This window comes from Hemiscyllium ocellatum, chromosome 35 (genome assembly GCF_020745735.1).
Source record: "Hemiscyllium ocellatum isolate sHemOce1 chromosome 35, sHemOce1.pat.X.cur, whole genome shotgun sequence".
NCBI classification, from domain to species: Eukaryota; Metazoa; Chordata; class Chondrichthyes; order Orectolobiformes; family Hemiscylliidae; genus Hemiscyllium; species Hemiscyllium ocellatum.
In genome coordinates, this window is record NC_083435.1 from 44,242,654 (window position 1) to 44,264,588 (window position 21,935).

General features: G+C 44.1%; 1 protein-coding gene across 1 annotated transcript in view; it reads right to left on the reverse strand.

Annotated features, from left to right (window-relative positions):
* LOC132832517 (zinc finger protein 271-like) overlaps window positions 1-18,437 on the reverse strand; it is a 58,322-nt gene extending 39,885 nt beyond the window's left edge. Inside the window, exons 1-2 of the mRNA XM_060850593.1 lie at window positions 18,413-18,437; window positions 12,829-14,687 (exon numbers count right to left, since the gene is read on the reverse strand). Coding sequence (XP_060706576.1) covers window positions 12,829-14,240 — 1,412 coding nt within the window. The 5' untranslated portion in view covers window positions 14,241-14,687; window positions 18,413-18,437. The remainder of the gene's footprint in view (window positions 1-12,828; window positions 14,688-18,412) is intronic.
* Window positions 18,438-21,935: the final 3,498 nt, after the last annotated feature.

Consider the following 21,935-nt stretch of genomic DNA (forward strand, 5'->3'; position numbering starts at 1 on the left):
CCAACATAAGGGCCCGGGGAGGAGTAGCCATTCTTGTGGTGGTAATGGAATTGACTTCAGTGTCTCTGGTCTATGGAGGAGGAGAATCAGCCAGGAATCCTGTTCTTCATCAGTTGGGAAGGTAGGGAGAGGGCAGGATGTGTCTCGGCTGTGAAGCCAAGTCAATATCTAGAGCTGTCTTCCAGGACAGAATCTTGAGGATTGGATGGAATGTGAGAGGCCAACAGTTGTCCTTTATTTAGGAAGGATATGGACATGTCAGAGTTGAACTGGGGTGGACAAGGTTAAAAATCAAACGACACTATGTTATAGTCTCTGATAGAGAGGTCGAAGATACAGTCCAAGGGCAGCTAGTTTTAAAGTAGTCAACATTTTGCTTATAAATAGTGTATTTTATGCTTCTCCGTTATACCAGGCCTGAGGAAGGAGCTCCAAAAGCTTGCAATTTCACATAAACCTGTTGGAGATATAAAAAGTAGTGAAATAGATGACGACACCTTGCAAAATGTCCATATTGCAGAGGAGGAAGTGCTGGATGTCTTGAAATGCATAAAGGTGGACAAATCCCCAGGACCCGATCAGATGTACTCTAGAACTCTGTGGGAAGCTCGAGAAGTGATTGCTGCTCCTCTTCCTGAGATATTTGTATCATTGATAGTCACAGGTGAGGTGCCGGAAGACTGGAGGTTGGCTGACGTGGTGCCACTGTTTAAGAAGGGTGGTAAGGACCAGCCAGGGAACTGTAGACCGGTGAGCCTGATGTTGGTGGTGGACAAGTTGTTGGAGGGAATCTGAGGGACAGGATGTACATGTATTTGGAAAGGCAAGGACTAATTAGGAATAGTCAACACGGCTTTGTGCTTGGGAAATCATGTCTCACAAACTTGGTTGAGTTTTTTGAAGAAGTAACAAAGAGGATTGATGAGGGCAGAGCAGTAGATGTGATCTATATGGACTTCAGAAAGGGCTTTGACAAGGTTCCCCATGGGAGACTGATTAGCAAGGTTAGATCTCACGGAAAAAGGGGAGAACTAGTCATTTGGATACAGAACTGGCTCAAAGGTAGAAGACGGAGGGTGGTGGTGGAGGGTTGTTTTTCAGACTGGAGGCCTGTGACCAATGGAGTGCCACAAGGATTGGTGCTGGGTCCTATACAGCACCAATTTGTCGTTTACATAAATGATTTGGATGTGAGCATAGGAGGTACAGTTAGTAAGTTTGCAGATGACACCAAAAATTGGAAGTTCAGTGGACAGCGAAGGTTACCTCATTACAACAGGATTTTGATCAGATGGGCCAATGGGCCGAGAAGTGGCAGATGGAGTTTAATTCAGACAAATACGAGCTGTTGCAAAATTTGGGAAAGCAAATCTTAGCAGGATGTATACACTTAATGGTATGGTCCTGGGGAGTGTTGCTGAACAAAGAGACCTTGGAGTGCAGGTTCATAGCTCCTTGAAAGTGGAGTCACAGGTAGATAGGATAGTGAAGAAGGCACTTGGTATGATTTCCTTTATGGGTCAGAGTATTGAGTACAGGAGTTGGGAGGTCATGTTGTGGCTGTACAGGACATTGGTTAGGCCACTGTTAGAATATTGCCTGCAATTGTGGTCTCCTTCCTATCGGAAAGATGTTGTGAAACTGGAAAGGTTCAGAAAAGATTTACAAGGATGTTGCCATGGCTGGAGGATTTGAGCTATGGGGAGAGGCTGAACAGGCTGGGGCTGTTTTCCCTGGAGTGTCAGAGGCTGAGGGGTGACCTTATAGAGGTTTACAAAATTATGAGGGGCATGGATGGGATAAATAGACAAAGTCTTTTCCCTGGGGTCGGGGAGTCCAGAACTAGAGGACATAGGTTTAGGGTGAGAGGGGAAAGATATAAAAGAGATCTAAGGCGCAACGTTTTCACACAGAGGGTGGTACATGTATGGAATGAGCTGCCAGAGGAAGTGGTGGAGGCTGGTACAATTGCAACGTTTAAAAGGCATTTGGATGGGTTTATGAATAGGAAGGGTTTGGAGGGATATGGGTCGGGTGCTGGCAGGTGGGACTAGATTGGTTTGGGATATCTGGTTGGCATGGACAGATTGGACCGAAGAGTCTGTTTCTATGTTGTACATCTCTATGACTCTGTGACTATAACCTGGTGTTGTTTGAATTTTGACTTTAAGTAGTAAAACATCTCAAAGTATTTTATAGCAATGTAATGAGGCAAAAGTGAACACCGAGACTGAGAAGGCAATATTAAGAGGGGATGACAAAAAATATAATGAAGAGCTGGGATTAAAGGATCCTCCTAAATGAGGACAGAGAGACGAAGATGCAGAATGGGTTAAGAAAACAGCTCTTAAGCGTGGAGACTGGGTGTGGCTGTTAATGTTCAGGCTTGGAGGGAAATTGGGCTGGAGGTGACAATGATTGGGAGGGGGTGATGCCAAGGAATAATTTGTCCTTTAACATAAGAATTTTAAATTAGAGGCACTGAGGGCCTGGTAACCAGTGTTGGCCAGTGAGCACAGGGGTCATAGGTGTGTGAGTTAAGTCAGAGAGCAGGGTGTTTGAGCTGACCCGAGGAGAGTGGAAGATGGGAAGCTGACAGAGGATTGGAATGGGCTCATTGAGAATCAGCAACAATCTGAAGGAGAATTTCAACAGGAGTTCAACTGATGTGGGGCGGGACTGTGTAGGAAATGGCTATTGTTACATGGGAGGAAGCAGGTGATCTTTGGGATGGAGAGGGTGTGAGGCCGGGAATTCAGGGCCAGGAAGTTAAAGTGGAAAACACTGACCGATTGTTGTTGGAGTGAGAGTGGAGAGAACATTCAAGAATAACTTAAGGATAGGAACTGGATTAATCCCTTGAGTGTTGTTCATTATTGATTAGAACATGGTGATCCACAGCTACACTATCTACCTACCTTGACTTTAAATATTAATCCCCTTTTCTAAGAATAAGGCTGCATTTGCTGACATCAACGCATATGCTTCAAACATTGTGTGTCTGCATAAAGCTTGGTGGAAATTGCATTTCCGGGAGGGAGAGATTGGGACCCGGAAGAGGGGGGAGATTGGATAGAGATGCCCCATCAATTTATCCCCCCCCCCACCGTCACTCTAACTGGTCAGATCACCCCCTGAACATGTTCTGCCCTCCAGGTCTTCCACTTCTAACTCCACCAGCTCAGTCTGATATCCTGATGTCAACCCCTGCTACACCCGGCTTCCTGGGTCCTTATCTCCCACCCCTCTCTGTCCTGAGTTCTGTTCCACTTCCTGATTTGCCTTCCCTTCCTCTCAATCTCTCCACCCCCTCCAGCATCGAAATTTTCAGTCTCCGAGATCCAGATTGCAAACCCCTTCCCCTCCTGGGTTCTGATTGTCCCACCTCACTCTAGGTAAAGGTGAGATCTGGGGATACAGGTGGGGGGTTAGGAGGCTGAGTGATGATGGAGTCCTGGGAAGACAGGGATGAGGGTGGGCATGGAAACACTGGAGAGAACTGGAGGAATGGTGAAGGTTGGGGGGGTGGGGGGGGGGGGGGGAATGCAAGGATATCTAGGGTGGAAAAAGGATCCTGGGGAGAATGTGAGAAGCACCTTTGATTTCCCTCAGCCACGGGTCTGTTCTGGAACCGTGTGCACATGCAGGCAGAGTGGCAATGCAGTGTCAACAAATACTGCCTGACAATAAACCTAATAATTTCAGTTTTGAAACTTCTCCCAGCCTCCACTGATTTGTGTGGTGAGAATGTTCCGGATCTAGGCCCATTTTAAGACCATAAGAAATAGGAACACAAACTGGCTGTTTGCTCCCTTGAGTCTAGTCTGCCATTCACTAGGATCATGACTGATCTGACATTCCTCACATCTACTTTCCTGTCCTTTCCCTAGAACTCTTGATAATGAGTCTCTGTACTTAGGCCTTAAATATACACAAGGACTCTGTCTCCACAGCTGTCTGTGACAAGAACTTTCATAGACTCAACCCTGTGTGATTAGAGTCTTAAACTGGCAATCCTGTATTCGGACATCATGCCCTCTGCTCCAAGGCTTGAAGCATTAGGGGAAACATCCTCTCAACTTTCACCCTGTCAACCCCGCTAAGAATCCATATGCTTCAATAAAATCACCCCTCGTTCTTCTCAACTCCAGTGAGTCCCAACCTGTTCAGCCTTCTTGTGAAGAAGTGTTTACTGACATCACCTCTGAGCAACCTCGCTCTAACTTTAATGTTCCAACCCTTTTTCTGGATTTGTCCCTAACAGAGGAATGTGATATTCTGTGAGAGTTTCCCTGGATGTGAGTGAGTATGTGTGTGTTAGTAACACAAGCCAGCTGTCTCAGGAGTGGGTCTGGGATAAAATCAGATCCTGCGTTAGTTGGTGATGCAAATACTACAGGGAGGAAGAGGTTCTTGTGTTGCAGTGATAATGTCCATGCCTCTGAGCTTGGAGATTGGGATTTAAGTAATAGCGTCTCTGAACAAATATAAGAAATATCAAAACTACAGGCAATGCTTGTACTCTGCTGTCTGAGAGGAAGGCTATCCTTTTATGAGGGAGTCAGAGTGAGTCTCTACAGATCTGAGTTCCCTCAGCTATTCATATCTTGGTGTAATAAGGGAGTGATAATTTTACTTTACACTCTTCCAAGATGTTGGCCGGATGAAAAAGAGCTTGAGTTATTGTCTTGTTGTTTTGATGTGAGCTAAACAATGTGTTTGTGTTCTTTCAATCCTCTGAATTTGGTTTATTATAAATCATATTTATAAAGAAACAATCTGATCTACAGCCTGGTGTGTTCCTATTCACTGAAAAACTCAGGCTCATACAGGAAGAGTTTTGTAGACAATTTACTGTGGGCTGAGACATTTTCTTGATAAATGGGTTTGTAACTTCTACTTCACACCATCATGTTTGCTGATGATACAAAGAGTTTTGTTTAAATATCAACTTGCTTAAATTCAAGGTGTGTGCAAACACTTTCCAGCCAATGAAATGCTTTCATAGTGTGCTGCCATTGTAGGAACGTAGGAAATGGGTGTGCACAGCAACATCCCAAAATTAGCAATATAATAATATCCAGATAATCTAATTTTGTGAATAACTGCAGAATCTATATGCACTAAGATATTAGGGATCAATCTGCTACTTATCTTCAGCATGGAATGTTTTACATTCGCCAGAGAGTGGATGGAAATTTGGATTCACTAAGCTGAAAGACAGTACACCACATAGTACAGCATTCCCTCAGGTCTGGACTGAAGTATCAGCCTCTGTATTCATGTCAATGGAGTGAGGCTTGAAGTCACTACCTTTAAGTCAGAGGTGAGATTCATTACTGAGTCAGATCTGACAATACTTACAATATTTCATAGGAACTAATAGCAGGCCTTTCAACTCATTGAGCCAGTTGTTTTAAACAGATCATGGCCAGTCAGCTATCTCTCTGCCTCCCCGCGCCCTCTGCCCCCTCCAACTACACCTTTGATGTACTTTGTATCCAGAAGACTATTGATGCTCATTCTCAGTCATTTCAGTTGTATTCATTTCAGTTTCTTTGGAGTTCAGTCCCACCTGTGTACAGATCCTTTCCTGCAAAAAATCAGCAGCTTGAAAGTTTGATTTGATTTGACGTGGTTACTACTTAGAGCTTAGGTGTCAGTGTGGTCTTTCTGTCTGGGTTCATGAAGCTGTAAAAACTGGTCAAGTCCCTGGGGTCAGTTGGAGTCAACATCTTAAGGGATTGTCTTCAATCAGTACTGTTGATGCACCATTTCATTTTCCTTCAATTAGGCTGAATCCCAACAGTGTGGAAACAGGCCATTCGGTCCAGCAAATCGACACTGACCCTCTGAACAGCATCGCCCCCAGACTCACCCTTCAACCCCATCACTGTAACCTTATATTATCGGCTAATCCACCTAATCCACACATCCCTGGATGCAATGGGCAATTTAACATGGTGAATCTCCCTACCCTGCACATCTTTGGACTGTGGGAGGAAACCGGAATACCCAGAATGGCAGCACAGTGGGACAGTGGTTAGCACTGCTGCCTCACAGTGCCAGAGACCCGGGTTCAATTCCCGCCTCAGGCAACTGTCTGTTTGGAGTTTGCACATTCTCCCTGTGTCTGCGTGGATTTCCTCCGGGTGCTCCGGTTTCCTCCCACAATCCAAAAATGTGCAGGTTAGGTGAATTGGCCATGTTAAATTGCCCGCAGTGTTAGGTGAACGGGTAAATGTAGGGGAATGGGTTTGGGTGAGTTGCGCTTCGGTGGGTCAGTTTGGACTTGTTGGGCCGAAGGGCCTGTTTCCACACTGTAAGTAATCTAATCAAGACCTGAACGCATAACCCTCTGACTCAGAGAACAAGGATTTAAGGTTGTTGCCAGGGTCGCACAAGCAGTTCCTCAGGTCTTGGGCCCCTGAATAAACATTCCCCAGCATCATTTATTGAAACATGTTATAAAATGTGGAAAAAATTAACCAATTATTGTTTATATACTGCATTGGTCATTAGGCAAAAGTGCAGATGCTGGAAACAAGAGTTTAGATTAGAGTGGTGCTGGAAAAGCACAGCAGGTCAGGCAGTATCTGAAGAGCAGGAAAATCGACGTTTCGGGCAAAAGCCCTTCATCAGGAATGGAGCATCATTAACCTAATCAAAGTTGCTTCGTTAGTCAAATGATTTTTTTTCAAAGTTTGCTTCAGAAAACCTCCTTGAAGAACAAAAGGTACAACCACAAGCGCAGGTTCTGACTCGGTGCTTACCTGATCTTGTGTTCGTTTTAGCAACATAATCCAACTGAATTTGACTGCATCAAGAAATTTAAATGTAAATTACATCAAGCGTAAATTGAGTTTTTGTAATCTTTGACACTGGTTTATTAAACAGAAGCCAGAAAGCTTGTACTAACCAAAGAAATGATCACAGCGCCAGATGGGAATAATGAGAGTGAGGACTTCCTGCCGATTGCACCTGTTTGAGTTAGCTCTTCAACTAGTCTGGGTTTTTGGGTGTTCAGCCATATTCATGACTCTAGTCTACCTGCTGAGGCTAACAACTATTCCAGCAAACTACAATCCACAGTCAATAGTTTATGTCAGTTGTGTTGTCTGGCCCAATCCAAACCCCGTTAGGGCGGCACGGTGGCTCAGTGGTTAGTACTGCTGCCTCACAGCACCAGGGACCCAGGTTCGATTCCAAACTCGGGCGACTGTCTGTGTGGAGTTTGCGCATTCTCCCCGTGTCTGCGTGGGTTTCCTCCGGGTGCTCCGGTTTCCTCCCACAGTCCAAAGATGTGCAGGCCAGGTGAATTGGCCATGCTAAATTGCCCGTAGTGTTAGGTGCATTAGTCAGAGGGGAATGGGTCTGGGTGGGTTACTCTTCGAAGGGTCGGTGTCGACTTGTTGGGCCGAACGGCCTGTTTCCACACTGTAGGGAATCTAGTCTAATCTAAACAAACCCCCTCAATTTACATTAAGAATATAGCCTCAACTCTAACTTTTTAAAATTTTAAATGTGAATGCCAGGCGTTGCATTCTGGATGCAATTCAATTGGTCAGACTGCCAGATTGAAGCAAAACACACTTTATTCATACACTGTAGTTAAAATACATCAAAAGAAAGAAGGAATTGGAATAAATTTTCAGAAAAGTTAACAAAATAATCGATTATTTACTACGATTCCACTGTTTCAGTGTAGTAACATCCCATGAGAGCATCCTTGACACAGGCAAATTCAGGAAAATGGATTATCTTATGTGTCATTCTAGCAGCAGGAAGAAAATCCCCCAGGTTTTAGCTGTAACTAAGAGGGGAAGAAACACAAGATCCTAGCAGCAGCTGCCACCAAAAAACCTAAAACTGAAAATCCCTGTTCTGACGGAGCTTTCCCCAGCCATTCAGGCTGCTTCTATACTTCCAACTTTGTTAAAAAAAGCCCCAAGCTGTTTATGAGCTTTCAGTTAACAGCTGAAACCTTTATCTAAAAACCTCTCTTCAAACAAAAGGACAAAATATACCTCTTAAACCTATAGTTTTGTCACAATGTCCCATAAATAGGAGAAACAGTTAAAATTAGTATTGTTACATTATTCCCTTAATAATGTAGAATGTTTTCTGCTACGTATAACTTAATACAGTGCATATTTTATTAATACCAATCATCTTTACAACAGTAGATGACACTGGATTCGGAAGAGGGGAGATAGATGAGAACAAAAGAATCAGGAAGGAGGGTTGACAACAAGGCGGGGGGGGGGGGAGAGGAGTAGAAAATAATGAGAATAGAGAGATAGAAGTGAGAGAGAACATAGAGGAAAGAGATATATGAAGGAGGATAATGTGGAAAGAAGACAGAGGGTGATGCCTAGGAAATGAAGACGCAATAGGAGGTGGAGGAACAGAGCAAATTAGCTTCTGATGAGAAACATCTACTCTCATACAAGAAATTTCTGTCAAACGTTTCCCGGGGGAACTGAGCAAAGCTGCACTAGGTGGGTAACATTCAAATGGGACATTGTCAAACTTAAATCCTCATCTTATCCTTGGTCACCTCCATTTAGAGTCATAGAGGCCTATAGCACGGAGACAGGCCCTTTGGCCCAACTGGTCCATGCCGACCAAAATGTCCAGACATGCTAATACCATTTTGCTGCTTTTAGCCCATATCCTTCTAAACCTTTCTATCCATGTATTTGTTAAATGCTTTTTAAATGTTGTTAACGTGCCTGCCTCAACTACTTTCCACTGGTAGCTCATTCCATATGCATACAACCCTCTGTAGAAAAGTTGCTCCTCAGGTTCTCTTTTATTCTTTCGCCTCTAACTTTAAACGATGCCCTCTAGTCCTTAATTCCCAGCCCTGGGAAAAAGACTGAGTGCATTCACCCTATCCAAACCTCTTATGATCAATATATCTATATATCATAACCTCAAGATGGTCCTACCTCAGTTTCGTATGCTATAAAGGAAAAGTCCTAGCTTGTCCAACCTCTCCCTATAACTCAGACCACTGAATCCTGGCAATATCCTTGTACATTTCATCTGCACTCTTTCCAGTTTAATAACATGCTTCCTATAACAAGGGGACCAAAACTGAACACAACATTCCCAAGTGTGGCCTCACCAACGTCTTGTAAAACTGCAACATAACTTCCGAACTTCTATACTCAATGCCCTGACTGATGAAGGCCAGTGTGCCAAAAGCCTTCTTCACTGCCCTGTCTCCCGTGACTCCACTTTCAGAGAACTGTGCACCTGAACTCCAAGGTCCCTTTGTTCCACTACACACCTTAAGGCCCCCCCCCATTCACCATGAAACTCCTGCCTTGATTTGACTTTCCAAGATGTAAGATCTCACACTTATCTATATTAAACATCATTTGCCATTTCTCAGCCCACTTCCCCAGCTGATCAAGGTCCTGCTGTAATTTCTCATGACCTTCCTTACTATTCACAATACCGCCTATTTTAGTGTCATCTGCAAACTAATTAATCACGCCTTGTATATTCTAATCAAAATCATTGATATAGATAACAAGCAGTAAAAGGCCAACACTGACTCCTGAGGCACTCCACTAGTCACAGGTCTCCAGTCCAACAAGCATTCTTCCACTATTACCCTCTGCTTCCTACAATTAAGCCAGTTTTGTATCCAATTTGCCAGCTTGCCCTAGATTTCATGCGATCTAATCTTCCAGAGTAGCCTATCATGTGGAACCTTATCAAAAGCCTTACTAAAATCCATATTGACTATGTGTACTGCCCTGCCCTCAATAACCTTCCTGATCACTTCTTCAAAGAACTCTTAACAAAATTGTGAGGCATAATCTCCTACTCACAAAGCCACGCTAACTACTCCTAATCAAACATTTCCAAATTTATGTATGTCTTATGTCAGAATCTTGTCAAGTAACTTATCCACCACAGATGTTAGGCTTACTGCTCTATAATTCCCAGGTTTTTCTTTGCAGCCCTTCAGAAATGATGGCACAACATTCGCTACTCTCCAGTCTTCCAGGACCTCATCCATGGCTAATGAAATGCAAAATATCAGCTAGGACCCCTGCCATTTCTTCTCCTGCCTCTTGCAGTGTTCTTTGATATATCTGGTCAGGGCCAGGAGATTTAACCACCTTCATAGATTCTAATACATATAACACCTCCCCTATTGTGATATGGACTGTCCCCAAGATATCGTCACTAACTTCCCAAGTTCCAAAATCTTCATGTCTTTCTCCACAGTAAACATAGAGGAGAAATATTCATTGAGGATCTCACCCATCTCCTGTGATTCCACACCCACATGTCCACTTTGTTCCTTGAGGGGCCCTATTCTCTCTCCAGTTATTCTTTTTCCTTTAATATTCTTAAAATACCTCTTTAGATTCACCCTAATTTTCTCAGCCAAGGCTATATCCTGCACCCTTTTCACCCTCCTGATTTCCTTCTTCAGTAAACTACATTCCCTGTATAGCCCCAGGGATTCCCTTGATCCCAGTTGCCTGTACCTGAGCATGCCTCTTTTTTCTCTGGTCAAAGCCTCAATATCTCTTGTCATCCAGGGTTCCCTATTCCTGCCAACCTTGCTTTCCACCCTCCCAGGAACATATAGACCTTGACCTCGAGCTAATTCACTTCTAAAGGCCTCCCACTTGCTGGAGGTCCCTTTACTTGAAAACAAACTATTGCAATCAACCCCTGCTGTCTAATTCCATCAAAATTCGCCTTGTCCCAATTTACAGCTTGAACGTGTCAGTTTCCAAAGTTTCAGGAAACTCTTGCTTTCCATATTTTGAGCAATATGAATTTCAAACATTTCATCGAATCCCTACAGTGTGCAAATAGGCCCTTTGGCCCTACAAGTCCTCATTGACCCTCTGAAGAGTAACCCACCCAGACCCACCCCCCTACCCTATTATCCTGCATTTACCCCTGACTAACGCACCTAACCTACACATCCATGAACACTATGGGCAAATTCGCATGGCCAATTCACCCAACCTGCACATCTTTGGATTGTGGGAGGAAACCGGAGCACCTGGAGGAAATCTACACACTACAGTGTACAGAGAAATTTATGCAAACATAAATTTATTTGTATAAAAAAAAGAAAATAATTGCATTCCCTTACGTTTAAAATTTATTTCATCTTCATAGTCTGTAAAGAAAATGGTCAAACATGAAAAACAGTCAATATTGTTCTTGTATTTCCCAATGTCATCCTTCCCTACAAAAACATTGCATACATGTAACCTTGCACTTAGTAGGATGTTCTTATCGTAAGGATGAGAGCTGTCGGAAACTCAGCTGGTGTCAGCTGGTTACTGAGGTGACTTTGTCTCTGGGGAATACTCTGGCAATGTCAGTACTTCTTTGAATTCATTCTGGGATTTGGACATCTGTGACTGTGCCTGAATTTGTTGCTGAATCACTGATATCTCTTGAGAAGTTGGTGGTGAGCTGCCATCTTGACAGTCTGCAGTGGTGTCAGGAACGGATTGTTACTGTGATAACTGCTTGCATTTGTTGGAGGATGGATAACCTCTGGGACTGATGGTCATTCAGTTTCTCACTTAGTCAATGATCTGCCTCATCGGCAGTCCGCAATGAAGGAGCTTCTCTGGCTGCATGCTGGGGACTGCTGTTTCGATAACAGGTGTGACAGTTCCCTTTCCCCCTGCATGATCACAGTGTCCAACCACTTGACACAGGTCTCAAATTACCACACTGGCTGGCTTTTCGGGAATACATCGAACATCTGCACTCTGGCTCTCCAACTCTCAGTTTTGGCAATCATATTTACACTGGATCAGGTTGATTTTGATGATCCCTTTGACAATTTTCACCAGTTCCTCATTCTTTCTGTTTGACTGGAGATGATGTGTGGTTCTGAATTAATTTCCTAATCAATGGTGTGATGTCTGAATTCTTCCCTTGTGAATTGAGGTCATTATCACTGATCACAATGTCAGGAATGTTAGGACGGACTAAAGGGAGTTTTCAGACATTCTGCAATCTCACTGGGAGTCACTGACCTCAGCTGCTCTCAATCCCCACTGCCTGAATGCGTTGACTGTGACGAGATAATCAGTTCCAGTGGGGGTGAAGCAGTCTACAAACTTCATCCATGGACCATCTGGGATGTCACGAATCGTGAGCAAATCTTTATCTTGTTTAGCTTGATGTTCATTCCAAGCCCTGAACAGGATGATGTGGTCTTTCAAATCATTACTAATGTTTGGCCAGGTCAGCACTTTGCTTACCTTCCTCAGGCGAGACTCAATTCCTTGATTGTTTTGTGCGAGATGTGCTTCAGCATCTCGTTTCTCAGGAATGGGAACGAGATGCTGATCTTGCTCCCTTTGTACAAGATGCCATTTTGGGTAATCACTTGTCCAGTATTCTTACAGGAACAGATGTGTACTTGATGGATTCGGTCCATCCTTTCATCATTAGCGTAGTTGGAGAGCTGCACCTCATTGGGCATTTTGCTTGTTTTGTTAGTAAGATGCTTGTCTCAGATTTATTCCAAATCGTGGAGTCAGATTGGCAGTTTCTATACCGATTTGCTAATATTCCTGGAGACTCTGAGGCCTTATTACTGAAGTAGCATTAATAGAATTCCTCCTGTCTATGTGCGAATTCATGAGGAAGAAGCTCAATTTGATATGCAAGACCCAACTTGCACATCTCATATTTGAATAGTTTAATGTTCCGCATGAATCCTTTGGTATACCAGGAACACTGAAGACATTATGAGAGCTTAAGCACAAACCTCACACTTCAAAGGTTTACTCTCCTGTGTGGATTCTCTGATGCAGCAAAAGATAGGATGACCTTGAGAATGAGTTGCCACACATATTACACGTGAATGGTTTTTGCTCCGTGTGAACATGTCGATGTATACGGAGGATTGATGATTGTGAGAACGATTTGTCACACACCTCGCACGTGAATGGTTTCTCCCTGGTGTGAATGCGATGGTGTGTGCGGAAGTTTGTTAAGTGTGAGAATGATTTGTCACACACCTCGCACGTGAATGGTTTCTCCCCGGTGTGAATATGTTGATGTATGCGGAGCATTGATGACTGTGAGAATGATTTGTCGCAGATCTTGCACACGAATGGTTTCTCACCTGTGTGGACGCGCTGATGTGTGTGAAGGTTTGTCAAATGCGAGAACGATTTGTCACAAACCTTGCACAAGAATGGTTTTTCTCCGGTGTGAACGCGTTCATGAGCACGGAGGTTTGTTAAATGCGAAAATGATTTATCACACACTTTGCATGTGAATGGTTTCTCTCCTGTATGAATGTGTCGGTGTGCGTGGAGGATTGACGACTGTGAGAATGATTTGTCACACACCTCGCACTTGAAGGGTTTCTCTCCAGTGTGAATGCGTTGGTGTGTCTGGAGGTTTGTTAACTGCGAGAATGATTTGCCACATATCTCACATGTGAATGGTTTCTCTCCTGTGTGAATGTGTCGGTGGACACGGAGACTTGATGACTGCGAAAATGATTTGTCACACACCTCACACACAAATGGTTTCTCCCCTGTGTGAGTGTGTCGTTGGGCACGGAGGTTTGTTAATTGTGAGAATGATTTGTCACACACTTCACATGTGAATGGTTTGTTCTGGGTGTGGAGGCTTTGGTGTTCACAGAGAGCTGCTATGTCTGAGAATGATTTGTCACATCCTTTACACACAAAGAGTTTCTTGCCTGTGTGCGTGTGTTGGTGCACATGTTGACCTGCTACATCTGAGAATAATTTGTCACACACCTCACACAGGAATGGTTTCTCTTCTGTATGACTGCATTGGTGTTTGTGGAGGACCAATGAGTCTGAGAATGATTTGTCACACACCTCACATGTGACTAGTTTCTCCCCAGCGTGAACATGTTGGTGTCTACGGAAGGTCGATAAGTCTGAGAATGATTTATCACACAACTCACAGGTAAATGGTTTCTCCCCTGTGTGAATACGTTGGTGTTTGCGAAGGGCCGATGAGTCTGCAAATGATTTGTCACACACCTCACATGTAAATGGTTTCTCCCCTGTGTGAATTCTCTCATGCTTCAGAAGATCCGAAGATTGAATGAATGCTTTTTTACAAACCTTACACCTGAAGGGTTTCTCTCCTGTGTGAATCCTCTGGTGTCTCAGGAGGTTGGACGAAGCCACAAAAGTTTTGTCACAAATTTCACACTTGAACGGTTTATCTTCCATTTAGCTGTCCCTGTGTGAACAGTTGTGCGACAAGCATGTAGAGCTCCTGTCTCTCACCTCACATGCAAACAGCCTCTTCCCTGCAGGAATGAGTCAGTGGTTCATGAGGCTTGATGAATGATTGAAGCTCTCACCACACTTGGAGCCACTCACACTTCTTCCCAGCCTCACCCTGATCGATCATCCACAGCCGATCCTTCAGAAAGGTTGGTTCTGATGGAAGGCTCCACACCACTGACCAGTTTCAGATCTGACGGTATATCAAAACTCCCCCGATCCGACTGATTTCCAGATAAAGGTTTCACTGTCCAACCTCCTCAGTGTTGCACAATGCTGTGAAGGGAAACAGTGTGAATGTTTTTCTACATTTATTCCTCAGGTAATGTTCAGGATCTATCTGTGGTGTTTATCATCCCCGTTTTCTCTGGTGTAGTACAGTACAATTTTCTGTAAAACAGAGAAAGGAATATTGAGTTCCTAGAACTCCCTCTCCTCCTTTGCTGAAGGAGCTGTCTCATCAGCTAGAGACTGTTCCACAGTGACTACTAGTCTGCTATACCTGCGTGTGTGTGTTGGTGGGGGGTGAGGTGGTGGTGGGGTGCAGCACTCAAATGCAAGGATGTCTGGTCAGCATGGACAGGTTGGACCAAAGGGGTTGTTTCCATGCTGTACATCTCTATGACTCTATGACAGTCACCCCCCCCCCCCCACCCTCTTTTTCCAGCAGGTACACTGGATAGTGACCAGGAGCAAAGAATGTGACTACTTTCTGTCTTCCACCCAGACTCCTGTCTTCCCAGGCATCGTGAGGGGAATGGGAAAGAGAGTTGGCTGAATTGTAAAACAGACTTTCAATTCATCACGTGCTTGTGACATGCTGGTGTGCATTTTATATAAAAACATACATGAAAAATGATCATTCAATACAGATTGTCAACTTTCTCCCTTTAGATTAACAATGCAGAGATCGAGAGTTAGAATCTTGCTGCCTCTATCCTATTTCACACTAAGTTCTGTTCATTCATCACTGTCATGGTCACTAACTGATTCATTACTACCAGTCTAACAACAGATCACTTTTAAAAGTCTCATTGTTATCTTCAATTCCCTCCACGGTTTCATTCTTTCCTAACTCTATCATCTCATTTCGCATGACCAGATCTCTGCACTCCTCCATTCTGGACTCTTGAGCATCTCCCATTTCAATGTCCCACCAATTGGTGTCAGGAGCCACCACTAATGCCATCATCTGCCGAGCCTCCACACTCTGGAGTTCCTCCTGTTAGGACCTTTTTGTGAATCAACATCACTGCCCAGGCCTTGGATAATGTCCTAATACCTCTGCCTGTGATTCAATGTTAGTGTTTGGGTGGTAACTGATTAGTGGGTGGTTATAACAAGGTCAGTCGAGTTTTATGGAGCTCACCCCCTCATGTTATTTTCAAGCCTAGATTGTGTGAACTTCAGAGACTGGGGATGCTGTCTCAGAGAAGTTTAGGTTTTTTGACCAAGACGTTTCTTCTTGATGAAAACTGTTTGTTGTGTCGCAGGGATTAATCTCCAGCTCATTGGGCCAGATTTCCTGGGGAGAGGCAACCACATTCAGATTGTTGCTCAAGCCCTTCTTTTGTTGTGAAAGAAGGGAACTCCACATTTCTGAGAGGACTGTCAGAGGAAGGCCCCCTTTCCACAGCTGCTGCATTTAGAAATGTAAAGGCCCTGGCAGTCACTTGGACAGTGATGTGAAAGGACAAGTATATAAGGTAAGTGTGAGGAAATGGTGAGGTGCAGCAGATGTGTCCCGACCTCTAAACCAGGAGGCTGGCTTCAAGTCCTACCTGCTCCACAGATGTATAAAACCATCTCTTAAAGTTGATTTGAAAACATAAAGTGAGCGTGATATTAGGTTGCTGGGAGGGTAAGTGCCAGCGAGATACAGGTTACAATGCCAGATAACAGGGTGCCAGCTGGTGAGGGGGTAGGACAACAGTATGGGGTATCAGGTGCTGGGTTTCCCAATGGGAAGGCAGTAACATGCCAGCTGTGTAGAGTGGCAGTTGGGGAAGGGCAGGGGAGGGGTAGGTGCCATGTGAAGTATTTTTATTCATTCGTGGGACATGGGCTTTGCTGGCTGGATAACATTTACTGCCCATGCTAATTGCTGTGGGGAAGGTGATAGTGAGCTGTTTTCTTCAACCACTGCTCTCCATGTGCTGTAGGTCAACCCTCAATGCCCTTAGAGAAGGAATTCCAGTGTTATGACCCAGTGATAGGAAAGGATTTACCTGCTGCCTTTGTCCAGCTAGATGGAAGTGGTTGTGGATTTGGAAGGTGCTGTCTCAGGATCTTTGGTGAGCATTTTGTGGAGAGGTCACACTGCTGCTACTGAGCATTGGTGATGGAAGGAGTGGATGCTTGTGGATGTAATGCCAATGGAGTGGTTGGTTTGACCGGATGGTGTCAAGCTTCTCGAGTGTTGTTGGAGCTGTACCAATCCAGGCAAGTGGGGAGTATTCCATAGCACTCCTGACTTATGCCTTGTAGATGGTGGATAGGCTTTGGGTAATGAAAAGGTGAGTTAGTCATTGTAATATTTGGAGCCTTTGACCTGCTCTTGTAGATGAGAAAGGGAGATGGTTAGATCAGCTGTTATTAGAGATATTCAGTGCAAATGTTACTTGCCATTTGTCAGCACAAGCCTGGCTATTGACCAGATCTTTTTGCATTTGAACATGGACTGCTTCAGTATTTGAGAAGATATTCAATGGTGTGACCATCACTGAATCTCCCATTATCACCATCCTGGAGATTACCATTGACTAGAATATAAATACAAGAACAGGTCAGGAGCTCCGAATCGAACAACAAGTAACTCACCTTCGACTCCAAAGCTGAACATGCATGAACCAAGTTAGGGGTCAGTTGAACAGATATTTAGGGTTTAGGCTATGTATTAATTTATCTCTTCTTGCCTAAGTATTTTTCTGAATTTCACAGAGCCATCTGAGGTCTCCTTTTTTAAGAAGACCTTTGGAGGATTGTTGGTAGTGAGGAATTGCCCAGCAGAGAGAAATAAAAATTCCCAGGAAATTCCTGCAGAGTCTGCTCAGATGGAGTTTTGTAGGCTACCCAGACTCAGATCCTATATACACTGGAATAATGGCTGTCTGGCCAGTGGTAAACCTGCCCCATTATTTTCCCAGTAGTACACACTGAGATGAGAACCACTGCTGGGTAATATCAGGGAGGAGGGCTGCAGCTTAAAGGAACACCTTTCAGTGCTCCTTGACAAAATTTAAACCATGTTCCTATCCTCCTCTGCTGCCATTTGAGGTTCTAACCCCACCTCCCTTTACAGTGGATCTATCTGCTCACTGGCAGTGTTTCGGATTGACAGGTCAATCAGATAGTGAGCAATAAGGGGAGTCACGCTGAATACCTGGTCACTTTCTGCATGTTACACACAAACAATAGACAACAACCTGCATTATGGAACACCTTAAGCATCCTTTAGTGACCCAAGGTGCAGTGCAGGAGTCTTAACTAAATTTGGGTGCGTTCTGTGCACAGACTTCCTGCTACATTTCCTACGATGGCTAAGGAAGCACACTTTAAAAGCACTTCATTGTCTGTAAAACACTTTGGGACATCGGATATTCGTGAAAAGGTTCTGTATAAATGCCAGCCTTTGTTTCCTTTTCTCCAGAGGTTACAGAGAGAAGACGGTGGGAAGTCTCGGAGGGATAAAAAAACGGGCAACAAATAAATCCCAACACACAGAAAGATCTGACGATTTACAGTACACAGAGTAAGAACCAGTGCCAAACACAAACACAGAACTTAACACCAGGAAATCAGTGAGAATCCTCAGACACTCTGCACCTCCCTGATAATGACGCCTCACCTTCTCATATTCAGGAATGAGCCATCAACAATACACAGCCTGGAAATCAGAGGGAAATGCTTCCAATAAACACACTCAATATCCAACACACAGCTCCAGTCACACAGTTCAGCTCAAAGCACCGAGTAAACAGCTCTCTCAGCTGGATCTTCTCACACAACATAACGGACATATCCACCCCTGACTGCCCACAGGATAGTCAGACTGCCTGAAGTTTGGTGTGGATATTATGGGATACAATTTGTATAAAAGCTGCTCCTTCACTCACCATCTCCTCACTTGGTTTTCAGTCCCTATAGGAAGTGAACCAGCTCTGGAAGAGGAAGAGGAGACAATGGGCAGAGTGGGTGGGCTCTCTGATTGACGTCTCTCACAGTCAATCCAAATATTTCTGGAGCAACATGAGTTTCCTGAAATAAATCAGAAATTCCAGGAGAAACTCAGCAAGTCTGGTAGCATCTGTGGAGAAAAAAAAACAGACTGAACTTTCGAGTGCAGTGATCCTTTGTCAGATTTGATAAGCTTCCTACTGGTGAAACGAGTTGACTTGAGCAGCAGATCAGGTGAAGATTTAAAGTTGTCATTGTTCCACCTTAATAAACCTCACTTATTGCAACTGCTACCTCTGTTTCCCTGGTAAATGTTAAACAGAGCTTTCTCATGTGGAAATAGCATTCTTCATCTTCAGAGGTTTTCAAAGTGACAATATCAGGTGAAGTGTGTGTAGCCTCCATCTGTTGGCCAGCAGATCAGAAAGAAAAGTGTCCAGGACAATGATGGCATGCGGTGGTTGGATCAGCACATGAATTGGAGGGAAGGGGACAAATTGTTCTATATTAGTCAAACTAAATGGCTTTGCAAAAAAAAAATTCGATTCCCTACAGCGTGGAAACGCCCTTCGGCCCAACCCGTCCACACCTCCGAAGAGTAACCCATCCAGACCCATTTCCCTCTGATTAATGTACCTAACACTACGGGCAATTTAACATTGCTAATTCACCAGATCTGCACATCTTTGGACTGTGAGAGGAAACCGGAGCACCGGGAGGAAACCCACGCTGACACAGGGAGAAGGCGTAAACTCCACACAGACAGTAACCCTAGGCTGGAATTGAACGTGGGACCCTGGTGCAGTGCAAGTTCTGACAATTATTTCACTAAAGTATTCTCAATGTCAGTGATTGAGTTTGTAATAAATATTGACCACATTTTATTCCCAAACTCATCTTGACATTGGACATCTTTTCACTTCTCTGATTGGTTCACATTCCAGTGTGCTGATTGGTTACTCAGTCAGAGCATTTTTTTGGACCCTCAGTGATTGGAGGTATGTTCTTGTGTGACATCAGTTTGAACACATTTTCGTGCATACGATGGAGTAGTGGAAGGTTGAAAGAAATCATGGATCTGACCAAAATGTATTCGGTCAGGGAATCAGCTCAGAGAAGATAATCACTCTGAAGGAGAAGTGGAAATGTTTGTGAGAGAATCTGGGAGAAAGGAGATTGTGGGAATTTTTGAAATCAGAAGGAGAAAGTGAGGACTGCAGATGCTGGAGATCAGAGTCGAGAGTGTGGTGCTGGAAAAGCACAGTAGGTCAGGCAGCATCCGAGGAGCAGGAGAGTTGACATTTCGGACATAAGCCCTTCATCAGGAATTTTTGAAATCAAACCATTAACATTGAGTCTGTGACTTGCTGAGAGACAGATAGTGGAATCACAGGAGGGAATATTTTTGAGTCATTGAAGGTGATATATAAGAATAAAGAATGATCTTCTCAGTGGTTAGCACTACTAGCTCACAGCACCAGGGACCTGGGTTTGATTCTCGGCCTCAAGTGACTGTTTATGTCGAGTTTACACATTCTCCCTGTGTCTGTATAGGTTTTCTCTGGATGCTGTGGCTTCCTCCTTCAGTCCAAAGATGTGCAGGTTAGGTGGATACACTGTGCTAAATTGCTCACAGAGTCTCGGGATGTTCGTGCTAGATGGATTAACCATGAGAATTGCAGGGATAGGGAAGAGTGGGCGGGTCTGGGTGGGATGTTCTTCTGAGGTATCTAAAACCTGATTCCTCAGCTGTCAAATCAGCAAAGATTAACTAACATTAAAGTAAGGGGCTAGGTTAGAGTGGTGTTGGAAAAGCACAACAGGTCAGGCAGCATCCGAGGAGCTGGAAAATCGACATTTCAGGTAACAGCCCTTCATCAGAAATAGAGGCAGGGTGCCTGCAGAATGGAGAGATAAATGAGAGGGGGGTGAGGGTGGGGAGAAAGTAGCATAGAGTACAATATGTGAATGGGGGTGGGGATGGAGGTGATAGGTCAGAGAGGAGGGTGAAGGAAGGTAGCAAAGAGTACAATGGGTGAATGGTGTTGGGGATAGAGTTGATAGGTCAGAGAGGAGGGTGGAGTGGATAGGTGGGAAGGAAGATAGGCAGGTAGGACAGGTCATGGGGACAGTGCTGAGCTGGAAGGTTGGAGCTGGGGTGAGGTGGGGGAAGGGGAAATGAGGAAACTGGTGAAATCCACATTGATGCAGTGGGGTTGAAATGTTCTGACGCGGAAGATGAGGCGTCCTTCCTCCAGGCATCGGGTGGTGAGGGAGCGGCGATGGAGGAGGCCCAGAACCTGCATGTCCTCGGAACTAATAATAGTAAAACTTTCAGAATTGATTCACAACATATTTACCACCCCAGGAACTCCATTAATTCTGAAGATGTTGTCCTAAAAATGAAGGACAAAGGTTGAAAGGAAGGACACATTGAAAATAACAGAATCTGAATAACACAAAATAATAGTTCTCCATGAGGTGTCTAAGAGTGTTTGTGCCCTCTGCAAGTCTGGGTGTAAACTCCAGGATTGTGGTGCACTCCTCCCTGCTATGCTGTGGACCTGGAGACCAAACCAACCAGAGATTCAATTCCGAGCTTGCAGCTTGAATCTCCCCCCCCCTCACCAAACCTTGCTGCTTATATTATGAGAAAATCAAAAGTACTGATTAACCATCAAACCTCATCAATGGATGATTGGTTTTTAATGAGGCACTGATGTAATTTTTTCCGGTGGGACAACAATAAACATTGGACAGTGATTACGTCTCTGTACAAGCCATGCCTACAACTTCCACATCAAAGCGACCATTCAAGCAGATTTCACACAAAACAATCTAAAATGTGAAGTTCTTCCTCCCAAAAATATCCCTGTAGTTAGTTTTAAAATGTTTTATTGTTTAGACAGTTATATCACTAATATGGGTTCTGTCCCGAAATCTTTGAAAACCCAACATCTCCAACAATATCTGGTACATTCTAGCACAAACTCACATTGGTTATAAAATATTTGTGACATTTTCGTTTCAAGAAAAGAACTGGGAGCAATTTAGCCCCTTGAGTCTTCTGCACCATTTAAGGTGGTCATGGCTGATCTCATGTTGACCTCAACTCCACTTCCCTGCTCCCTCCCCATAGCACTTCAACCCAAAAATATGTCTGTCTCCTCTTTATATTTCCTCAATGTCCTAGGTATCCACCACACTCAGGGATAGTGAAGTCCAGATTAATGCCCCTTTGAGAGAGATAATTTCTCCTTATCTCTGTTTTAAATCTGTCATACTTTCACCTAAAATTATGATCTCTCCTAGAAAGCCTCACATGAGGAAATGTGCACTTTGTCAATAAAGCGGATGCCACAGATCTGAAACAAAAACTTAAATTGTTGACAAATCTCAGCAGACAAGCAGCATCTGTGGGAAGAAAGCATAATTAACACTTTGACTCTGGTAACTTTTGAT